The sequence below is a fragment of the Poecilia latipinna genome, unplaced genomic scaffold (assembly GCF_001443285.1).
Source record: "Poecilia latipinna isolate Pla-1442-1.1 unplaced genomic scaffold, P_latipinna-1.0 Scaffold417, whole genome shotgun sequence".
Lineage (NCBI taxonomy): Eukaryota > Metazoa > Chordata > Actinopteri > Cyprinodontiformes > Poeciliidae > Poecilia > Poecilia latipinna.
In genome coordinates, this window is record NW_015113033.1 from 348836 (window position 1) to 360757 (window position 11922).

General features: G+C 37.6%; 1 protein-coding gene across 2 annotated transcripts in view; it reads left to right on the plus strand.

The window, feature by feature from the left end:
• Window positions 1-11922, plus strand: part of mei1 (meiotic double-stranded break formation protein 1) — a 68407-nt gene that overhangs the window by 33596 nt on the left and 22889 nt on the right. For both annotated transcript variants that reach the window (XM_015037720.1, XM_015037721.1), the window contains 5 exons: window positions 3205-3361; window positions 5623-5773; window positions 7675-7857; window positions 8874-8990; window positions 9145-9334. In XM_015037720.1, the coding sequence (XP_014893206.1) occupies window positions 3205-3361; window positions 5623-5773; window positions 7675-7857; window positions 8874-8990; window positions 9145-9334 (798 nt within the window). The remainder of the gene's footprint in view (window positions 1-3204; window positions 3362-5622; window positions 5774-7674; window positions 7858-8873; window positions 8991-9144; window positions 9335-11922) is intronic.

Sequence of the window (11922 nt, forward strand, 5' to 3'; positions counted from 1 at the left end):
AATTTTTTTTTTTTTTTTTTTTTAGATTTAAAGTTTTTTGGGGGAGGGGTTTTTATTTTTTTTAATTTTTTTTTTTTTTTTTTTTTTTTTTTTTTTTTTTTTTTTTTTTAAGAAAAGTGTGAAGTAAATGTAGATGCTGCTGACCGTAAACTTATGTGGTTGCTGGTGGTGTGCAGCGCCTTGCAAAAAATATTCACACCCCTTGAACTTTGCCATGGTGTGCCAGCCTGCAACCGCAAATTTAAATATGTTTTATTGTGAGATTTTCTGTGGTAGACCAAAGCAAAAATGGCGCCTAACTTTGAGGTGGAAGGAAAAGGATTTTTTTTTCTTACAAATAAAATGTAAAAGTGTGGTGTGCATTTTACCTCCACCGGTTCAGTGGTTTGTAGAACCGTCTTTAACTGCTATACAGCTGCGAATAATTTTGGTGGTGTTGGGTTTGGAGCAGGAATTTGGGAAGTTAGTGGAGGAAAGAGCAGAGAGGCACAATGATGAAAATAATTATCCAAGAACCAAAGAGCTCTGACATTCAGATTCAAACATACTTTATTGATCTCAGAGGGAAATTAAATCCCGTCTAATTAAAGAGCAGGAAAGACCTCCTGTAGCAGTCTGTACTACAACAACTTTGAAGAAGCCTCTGACTGAAGACACTCTTTTTCCATAGGCAGTTTCATGAAGAGATGCTAATAGCGCTTCAGAAAGACGTGGAATTGGCAGGAACATAATAAATGATGCACTCAAATGCAATTACCTCCATGCAAGCTCACTGCGCAAGACTCCACTGCTGAAAAAAAAGCTGGTTTTTTTTTTATATTAAAGTTTAATCCAGAATATATGGACAAGCTAAAGAAATACTGAGATTAAACAGCCAAACCCAATTTTAGAGGAATACTGGTTAGGCCTGTCACAATAACAACTTTTACTGGACGATAAATTGTCCCAGAAGTTATAGCGATAAACAATAACATTGTTGTTTTCAGACCATTTTCAAGTAATGTAATGGCATAATGATGCAAGAACGCACTCTCAAAGATGAATGAACTTTAATTCTAATGAACATTTAACACTGGAACTGGAAGACATTTTAAATATCCAAACTAAATAAACTAAACAAATAAAATGAATTGCAAAGTCTCTGTAAAGAAAATTGTCCTTCAAAAAAGACCAAAGCCCCAGACTGAAGTATCTTTGGTCATCCGTTTTTTTGGTATAAAGAGAAAAACAACAAATCATGCAAATGGAAATTGAGCTTGTTTTAATTCATCATGCGATTAAATGACGCATTACTTACTGAGACAGCAGGCCCTGGAACATTAAAGCTGAATACATGCCACACTTTTCAGAGTGTTGTTTATTTTCTGTTTTGAAAACAATGCATCCATTTCCTTCTGTGACAAAATGTGGAGAAGCTTAAAGGGTCTTCATACTTTTGCAAGGCACTGTACATGACGCAACACAAGAAGTGAAAGTGTGTTAAAAGCAGCACGACCCAAAAAAAAAAAAAACACCCAACGTAAACCGACTGTCGGCGCTCTTAGATAAAGTTCAAAAGGTCACATTCATATTGAATGTGTGAGCATGCTCTGAGACATCCATGCAGGAGAAATATCAGTATACTTTTGTACAGCACGAGTCCAAACAACAAGAATGAAAATCAGAACAGAATCAAAGTCATCACTGTTTCTCCTCTCACACTTTCCATGTTGCTGCTAAATAAAACGTAAAATGTATAAAAGCATCTCAGTGTCTGCAGCTGTCCCCAGGGGACACGTTACACTGTTCAGTAAAATATGTCTTCCAAGCAGCAAGATGTAAGATGTGTATCAGTAAGCATGTTACACACACATGCCTGGAGGTGTGTGTGTGTGTGTGTGCGTGAGTGTGTGTGTGTGTGTGTGTGTGTGTATATAAACAGTGTGAGCTGGAGTTTTGTTTGCTCCATTTTCTGCCTTGCCACTTTTATCACTGCTATCTGCACCATCTTCAGTCTCCTTGATTCAGATGTTTTATTTCCCTCCTTGCCTTTGTTTTAGAATCCATTCATTCATGTTAGCCTTTATTTTTACTCTTCCTCTTCAGAAGAAGAGGAAGAGTATAATATAATTTAATTTTTTTTTTTCCAATTTTGCTGAATTCATCAGCACTTACTGAAGATGAAGAGGGATTTTTATGTTTATCATCACTGTGAGTCAGAGCGCTTGTCAAAACTGGCATCACCAGAAGAAAATTAATGTTTTGGGATGACGTAGCCAGAGTTTAAAACTAAATCTGACAGAAAATCATTAGTCAGCCTCAGCTCAGATTATCCTCATAATCTGAGTTGAAGAACTTCTAGATTAATATTGTTAAGATGTAAGACGCTTATAGACTCCTACAAAAGAAGACTGAACACTGAAGAGAAATCAAAGGTGGTTTTGGTAAAGTATTGGTTAAAATGTGATCATATTTATGCCAACTGACTTCTGCTGCTTGTTGAAAAATGTGAAACTTTGTGAAATTTTGGTTCCAAAACTGTTTTTTCATAGTTTAAGGGATTAAACTCCAAACATTTCTGTCAGTATTCCAACATGCGTTCACTCGTCATAAAAAGCAAATATTTACACGTTTGTCTTCAGTAGTTGACTGAAGCCTAACAAAAGGTTATGGAATCACATGGCAGATCATGTTATTACCCAGAAGTTGAAGTCTTATGTTTTTTAATCAGTTTAAGATCTAAATCTTAATTATCTTAAATTGAACGTAACAAATCTTGCAGAAATCCATTTTGATCATCAATAGATGGGTGTTGCCACAGCAACATCTGACCACAAACACTGGGTGAAAGTGTTTAAAAGAATTTAAAAAGCTCTAAAATGTTTAAATCTTCATCTTTCCGCTGTGCCTTACCTTTATTAAAACGCCTAATGTTTGCTGCTACAGATATCAATTTCACACGTCCATGACAGCATTGTTCTCTGAAGAGACAGATATTGACCTAATTTATGGTTTTGCCAGAAAATGTTGGAAAAGTGACAAATCAGCACAACCTCACGGGTTTTCCTACCCAGGACTTTAGCAGTGGCAACAAGCTGCAGTGAATCTGCAGTAAATGGGCGTCTCTGCTGCTCTCTACTTACACCCATATATATACATTTTTTTTTCGGTCATAAAAATTGATGTCTAAACATCCTTTGTTGGTGTTTTGTTCCTCATCCTCAGACTTTGATGAGGTGGAAACTCTTCTGCAGTGCAGCCTTCCTGCTCTGCGCTGCCACCTGTCAGACTGGCCGTCTCTGCTGTGTGAATATCAAGAACCGAGGGCTGTCCAGTACTGCCTGGTGATGATGCTCTACCTGGCTCTGAAGCAAGGAGACAGGTAAAATTACTCATGGTATTGACTACAGCAAATACCTTCAAGCAATGAAACTGTAAAGAAAAAAAAAACTAAATAATTTATGGCTTTAATCGTGTTTTGGGAACACTTTGGGGATGTGTAATAGCATTTTGTTTTTTTTAGGAGCGCTTTCTTCTTCCCTGTCCTTGCTGAGTGCAGAATAAAAGAATCATATTAAGTTTTCCTGTAAACTGAAGCTATTACACATTGTTCTTGAATCTATTGAGCAATATCTTCTTTCACATGGTGGGAGAGGGTTTTTTTATTTTCATTTTCAATAGAAAACCTTTTTTTCTTGCATCAGAAAGCTTTTCTCCTTGAAAATGGTCTCCAAGGAGAAGAGTGAGACGGCGTTGGCGGTCCTTTAGCCGTTCTTACCACATGTTGCAAACTGTTTCTGCGAGTCGGTTGCCATACCAGAACGTAATCCACACACAATCTGCAGCGCAGAACGCCTTGTGGTGTTTTATTTAAATGTCACGAACAAATAATTATTTCAGCATACAGTGAGAACCGGCCTTTGTTATCCAGTCTCTTGTGCAGAGTAGTTTAATAAGAAAAGCAATGGAAGTTCAGACCGGCCGCCTATAGCTACATGCACTGCTGCTGCACTGCTACAAAAGGAGTCTTTGATCAGGAAAGTCATTTACTGGCTGCCGAGTTTCTCTGAGGAGAACTATATTAACTGTGCTGCAGGAATCAATTGGAAAAGTACAGTGTCACCAAACTTTGTTGTACTCTCTGCCAGTGGAAAAAACCATTCATCTTTGCTATAGTTTATTGTCTGAACCTTAAAGTTGCAGAGACTTTAATGTTGCTGAATGTGCCCCAGAGATTATAACGGGGCCTTTAGTATTTATCTCCACAAATGGTTTTTAGGAAGTTTCCATGTTATTGACTGACGTTCACTAGCAAAGAGCTTCATAGAGCAGCTGCTTTTAAACTGGAGTTAAATTATGCCCTGATTGACTCTATTTACAGTTTAGGTCAATTTATTTTTAAGGCAATTGTTTGTGCTGGATTTTAGTTTGAGGTACCAGAGTAAAGGAGAGGTGAGTAAACAGGACACTGAACATCTCACACGTTTTAATTATTAAAGAAAAAACCAAGAAACTTTAATTTTCCTCACAAGCTATGTTTCTGATGACCATACATCTGCACAGTTTGAGATTTCAAAGATAAATTCGGTTCATGGAGAAAGGCCGATTTCGAAAAAACTCTCATTTTTTGATAAAAGGTTCTTTCCCAAGGATGAGGTGTTTTTTTTTTTTGAAAAATCAAAATTGGTTTATTTCACAAAAGTGCAGAGGAAACTATTTTTTCGCATCACACAAGTCACATGATCAACAACTGGATGTTGCCAAGCCACGAAAAAGACAACAGGAAGTAGTTGGATTACCGAGGCACGGCATGTCTTATCACGTGAACAAACTTAGTCACATATGATTTTAATTGTGTTTCTTATTTAACAGAAACGCCACAAATTGTGATATTTTTTAACATTAGCAATGAATCAGTTTTGCATGAAATGCAATGCAGCTACATTCAAACCCTTCTTCATGTTGGTTTCTTTACAGTATTTGTCTTAATGTGGCAACATTTTTGAAAAGGTATAGACTGTACACAGGTTTGCAAGGCAGTGTAAAAAGTGTAAATGTTGTTTATCAGCCTCGCTTCAACTGTAATTCAGTGTTGCCGTATTTCAGGGAACTCTCTCTAAAACATTATTTGCATGGTTGACATTCTCAAGGTGGTGTTTAACGGTGCAGGGTGAGAAATAAAACCGTCTGTGTTGACGTGTCTGTTCAGGTTTATATTTCCGCCAGACTGCTCCAGCACACTCACTGTGTTTCTCAAGTAGATGTTTTATGGCCCTCAGAAATGTTTGTTTGTCCTTTTAAAAGTTGTATCTGTCTTTCTGTAGCTTTACCTCCAGGGTAGGGCAATAAAAATCTCTCCTTGCCTTTTTTTGTGATCTCACCAAGATTTACATGTCGGAGATCTACATTTTATTTGGAGGCTGAGAGTTGATTCTGTTTCTGCTTAGAGTGTCTGAAACCTTCCTACAAAGTCCTTCTCGTTTTTGTGTATTTCTGTCTTGTAGAAACCAGTAGAGAAGGACTTTTGTAACTTCTTCACACACCTGTGTGTCTGTAATCTCATAAAAGTCCAAACAGAGGCTGTGTTTGCGATCCTGTGAGTCGGTAGGTCGTGGCATTGCTGTGTTTGTTTGTGTGACCCAGGCTGCTCCCGGACCAGGCCGTGTTCTCCAGCGTGGTGGTGTTGCTGCAGTCGGTGCAGGAGCAGGGCGACTGCGTCCTTCCCCGCTCTGTCCTCCGCTCTGCCCTCTACTTGCTGGCAGTGACCCAAGACAGGAGCCCGAGTCTCGACGGGGTAACTCTGATCAGCTCTCCAAACAGAGAAGGACACAGCGTTGATCTTTGTCTGCTGCAATGCACAACTTCATCAACTTCACAGTTTGGCTTTGCTGCTCCCTTTTTAATAATGGCCTCAATGCTGAAGTTTTAGTTCAGGAAACGAGGCTGCAGGCTCTCGATTGTACACGACTCAAAATGTCCGGGTCCTTAGATGTGAAAAAATATTTAGATTTTGCTGAATTATTTAAAAAATGTTTATACATGTAATGCGTTCAGATGAAAACATTGCATGTATTTTTTTTATATTAAAATGTGCAATAAGTTGGTTTCATAAATTTGCCCACCCTGGAAAGGATTTCTAGAGTTGAGCGTTGAGTGTTTATCTCCAGTCCTCACCTTCTATCAGCAGTACAGCATTAAACCCAGTTCAGCCGTTCTGGTAATATTTTTTTTTTTTGCTGCATTAATTTATTTGTGTCTTTGAGCTGAAGTCGGGGTGCAGAGGATCTAAAATATCTCACTAGCTTTGTTTCCAGTGACGTTAAAATTGCGCAAATTGGAATCACAAAAAAATAAATTTGCCACTGCTGCGCCCCGAAACATAATCAATTAAAAAAAAAGGTATATTTTTCGATAAAAGGTTTTTGCACCAGGATGAGGTTGTTTTTCGCATATTTAAATTTGCGTATTTCGCAAAACTGAAATGGAAACACTTCTCCAGCAACGCGGCAGTTTGTAAACGGCACTAATGAGCTTATTTGCATGTACCAGAGCTCTCACAGTATTGCTCAGTTAATGAAAATTTAAGTTTGTCATTCGAATTGAATCCAAAACTCTTCTCTAAAATCACTGACTACAATTTCTGCATCTATGTGCTTCGCTCCCAAGTACAAGAGACTGAAAAGACGCTGACGGCTCCTCTGACCACCAACTTGTGGTTTTACCAAACACAAAAAGAAAAATCGTAGCACCGCTAAAATCTGATAAAACATCCAGGGGTGTAAATACCTTTTAAAGGCACTGTAAATGCAAATCTACTGAAGAGGCTGGATTTCTTCTGTTGTGAATTTGAGAGTAATTGACTTTTCCCCAGAGAAGATGAACGGTTCATTCAGACGTAGAACGATAGAGCTGTCAATTTGAATTGATTCACACATTCAGACGTGTGTTATCAACCAAAGTAGTAAAGATTTCCATAAAGCGCTCTCTTTAAGGCACTATAGAAGCTAAAGTAATTATTTCCAACATTTTTATCTACTAAGCCATTATTCCACCCCAACAATTGCATTTTCAAGCCAAGTCAAATGGTCTGAGCTATAAATAGACTTTTTTTTTTTGTTCACTGACTCAGCTCTCACATTCTAAGGAAAATATTTAATCACTCTGCTTTCTTCGTGAAAGCTTTAATGGCAGCCAGCGCTGTTTTATTGTGTCCGGGTTTTATCAGTACGACGGTACCCAGACTGATGGATTTCCTGCACACAGAGGCAAAGATCAGCAGAAGCTCCAACTCTCGCCGAGATCTAATGTAAAAATCATTAAAGTGGAAGTCAACGGGATGCTCATAATCCAAGATTAACAGGCGTTATCCATCTTTATGCACAAAAATCTCCTCGTGCTCTCCTTGATCCGGCACCCTTCTTAATCTTTAATATATTTTATCTAATGCTAAGCAGAACAAATAACATTATCTGGAAATGCGTGCTGCTTTATTTCGAAGAGCATTAAACAGCTTTTCTGAAAGTGCTCTGAGGTAAATATTTTCTGAAAGATTAGATTATATCATATCAACAAGGAAGACATTAAATTAGGCTTTTCTGACTCAGCTCAGTTTAAAAGCAATCTCCCTGCTTTGTATATTTATCTCGAAGAAAGGCCTTTGCTTTCATCGTGCTTCTTTTTGCCCGTCTGTTTTAGGCTCATTTGAACTACGTTAGCAAAGCGCTGTCGTCCTGCCAGAGCTTCGCCTCCATCTACAGCCACCACCCGGCGCTGCTCCACTTCATCTGGCGCTATCCAGAGCTGGCGCAGAAGTACGGCGCCCTGGTCTTGGAGCTCTGGTTGGCCAAGAAATCGCAGACAGGAGCAAGGCAGGACACGGTATTACGGCTGCAGCTAACAATCGTTTTGGTCAGCAATTAATCGATTAATCAGATTTTTTATTTTTTTTTAAATCTGTACATTCTGCAGATTTTTCATTTAAGCCTTTAAACCTTTAAGTCCTAAACGTAGCGCCGGCGGTCCAGCCAAATAAGCAGTACTGTGGTTTCGCCACCTGGGAAAATTCCAACGGTTTCTGAAAGCGGAGACGTTGCGCTTTCCAGCCGATATCTGGTTATTATGGTCATTTCACCCCCTGCCGTACCACGCAGTGAAATTAATCTGAGGGCCGCTCTTTTAATTTATAGTAAATTGTGAGAATAACATGCTAGATATTGAAAGCTCTATTTGTTATGGATAAATTGGCAAATATATATTTATTCATAGGACATTTAAAGAAAAGCGTAAAATTAAAATAAGCAAAAATATCCAGGTGGACATTTTACATCTTACATTTTACAATTAAATTAATTCATTTTTTTAAATAAGAAAAAAAAACATTTTAACATTCTAAGTGTACACTTGATTATTTGCAACAAAGGATGCATATGCAGCTAAAGAATTACATCAATATATTAAAAGCTGATCCCTTTATGCTCAGAATGTCATAGATCTGATCTGCTGATTATCGAGTTTTTGTTTGTTTTTGCAGAATTTGTAGCGGGCGAAGCTAAAACTACCACTTTATGAGTTTTGGGTTGAACATATTTGCAGACAAAGGTTTTATTTTCATCTTAAATCGACAATGTGACTTATTTTTTCTACAGTTTTGGCTTAATTACTAGTCTGAGAGCGTGGTTTTTTTTTTTAGTATGTATGCTTCAGTCAACGATTAATCGATTGCAAAATTAATTGACGATTATTTCAAATAACTGATTAATCCAATTAATCGTTTCAGCCATACTCTATATTGTAATTAAAAATAAAATAACCTTAATGGTTTACCTTAATTTCTTTCCGGATCTTGCGATCAGGATAATGAAAAGCCCTTGTTTGATTTTTACTCCTGCTTGCAGCAGAGTGATGTAAACACAGAAAGCCAAACACAGCAGCAGAAGCAGGAACCAGACTGGGAAACCTCAGAGCTGCTGGCTCTTATGGAGAAACACCCAAACGTGATGCTGACCCTTTTGGTGAGATTAATATATTATTGCTACAGTTTAGAAATTTGTAAACCTTAAAATTAGCATTTAAAAGTCAATCCTGTTTTCTGTAGGTACTATTGTAACTTCTTTTCTTTATAGTAGCTTTTTGTAGCTTTAGCTTGTTTTGCCTGTGTTTATCCAGGACATGGTTGTTGGTGGACAGGCTCCTGTTGCAGAACATGTCCTGCATGTGCTAAAGGTTCTTCTGCTTGGACAAAGAGAGTTCGCCACAGATTTGTGCACAAGTCTTAGGCCAGCCCTGCTGCAGGCCTTGCAGCGGATCAGTGTGGACAATGTGGCTAATGGGCCGGGACAAGGTCACGCTGCAGCAGGTACAAAACATAATCCAAAATCACGGGTGTAAAGATTTACACAGCCATTACAGAAATAGAAACACGCATCACAATAAAAGACCATTCACTGGCTTCAGCGTATTGAACAGAATATTGTAAAATATATCGAATTAAATCTATAAAACAAAGCAGTGAAATGAAAGTGAATTATCCCTGCAGAAATAAAGTCGTCCTTGCTTGTAGGGCACCGATAAAACCAATAGATTAGTTCATTCTAAATTTATCTGCCTCAGTCATAGATTCACTCTTTCTATGTTTCTTTTAGAACGGACACATGTTGGTTAAATTTCATCACTGATTCAAGTCTGCAAGATAATTTCATCTTTACTCAGACAAGCTGCAATTCATCTCCATATATGCATCAGATAAACGGCTCCGGACTGGACTGACGCGCATAATACTCACACTGTCAGGTTTAATTAGTGGGTTTCTTCCTACAGGGGATATTTATTGCTGTAGATAAAATGTATTCAATGCTCCACCACTCAACGAACACTAAAGGATTTCACTCATTGCTTCAGGGAGAGGTTTAAATCCACTCATCATAAGCGAGAATGTCGTATTAAATATCGACTTGAATGATTGTTTTTTTTCTCTGTGCTCTGATTATGCAGCATGCATAACACACAGCAAATTATTAGGTTAAGTGTTTGTGCACTGATGCAGCCAGATTGTTGGTTTTCCAGTCGATGTGAGCATAATGTGACGTTTTCATGTAGAATAAGTTCTGAAAATGTTTTATTCTTGATTTTCAAGTCACAAAAAGCTAACATCTATTTATTTAGTTTGATTTCTTTAGTTAGTTGTATGAATTGTTTGTTTTTGTTTCAAACATCTCGTTCTTAACACTCTACCTCGTGTCTCTATAACATTTATTTAAAGAAATGTGCAGTAATGAAAATGGTTGATTGGGGAGTGTACATTTTGTGAATACACTTCATTTTTTGACGTATTAAATCATCATAACTATTAGGATTAGAATTGGCTTTTGTCACACTGCAGTAAACCTGAGTAATCATACTGCAGTTTTATCTAGAAATATAAATGATGCCACTAAAATCAGTGTTCATTCTTTTCCCATGTATTTATCAATAAAAGTGGGCTGATGATAAACAATATTTAAAATCACACGTAAATAAGTTGTTCACACGAGAAGCGATTAAAAAAACATGCTGCACCATCTTCCTCCTACCACTTCCTGTCGTCTTCTTTGTTGTTTCCTCCAGTAGCAACATCCAGTCGTTGATCAAGTGACTCGTGCGATGCGATAAAAGTGTCTCTATTGCAGTTTTACAAAATAAACTAATTTCCACACAGCAACAAAAAAAACACTTCATCCCAGCGCCATAACTTTTTTTTATCGATAAACACCAGTTGCCATGTTTCCATTAAGCAAATTTGTTTTTGTAATTCAATTGAATTTGCACAATTATGTGGTCAACAAAACACAACCTTTGTAGGAAAGCATCACATTTAAGACGGAAAACAAAGGTGGGTGTGAGAGCATTTGGGTTGCCATAGAGAAACGTGACACCAAAGACACAGGTCAAAAAACTTTCTGAAATAATTATAAGGGAGGCGTGAATAAAAACTATCTGTGAGGTCAGAAATGACAATAAAAACCAACACAGCTGACTCAAATGGTCCAACTTCAAATCTGCAGAGTAACACTAACGAACCATCACTGGATTGAATCAGAGGAAGGACTAAACCATCGACTCTTGATCACCGACTTTAGGACTCCAGTTTTTAAGCATTGTGCCAGTCGTGTAATGAAAAGTAGAGTGGCGGCTGCTGGAGAGAAAAACACGCACACACACACACCGACACACACGACAACTTGCAACCGAGCGCTGCCGAGGCAGCAGCAGAGCTGTAAAGTAATCTCAAAGGTTTAATAGGTTAGTTTGGCACAGCGTGTTTTTGCAAAGCTTAATGGAAAGCACTTAGTTTAATTATTTTCAAATCTAAAAGGAAAGTCTCAAAAGAAGAAGCTGCGTTGAGTTATGTTTATGGGATAATTTTCCCTGGCTACAGTTTTCTTTACAAATACTGGCTTATTATGCTTTAAGATGGGATACAATGTTTCTTAAGGTGTTTTCAGGTATATTTATGCTGTATTCTCTCTCTTGTATCTTTTAAATAGGTCATTAGAAAACATTTAAAAATAGATATACACAGAGTTAAGATTAATTCAAGGTTTTAAGTCCACATGCTTTACTGAAATATAAAATATCAGCTGTTTATGGCTGTTTTTAAATGGAGTTTGTAACATATTGAAAGTTAATGAAAACTTAGAATCATAAATCTTATTTGCACTTATGAAACCTGCTGCAGTCATCTCAAATTTAATCTGATTTAATGTCACGGTAAAGTAACAAACATTGTGTCTTTACAGTGTATGTAAATATGGGAAGAACGTTATTGAGCTCCTCAGAGGCACTCGTTGATATTTTTAGTATTAATAATAATGCTGTGGGGAAAAAGAAGCCCAAGAGGCCAGATTGTGTAAAGTCAACATTTAAATTGTTTCGGTTTTATTCGAGCCTCTGCTGTTAGAAGGGGGG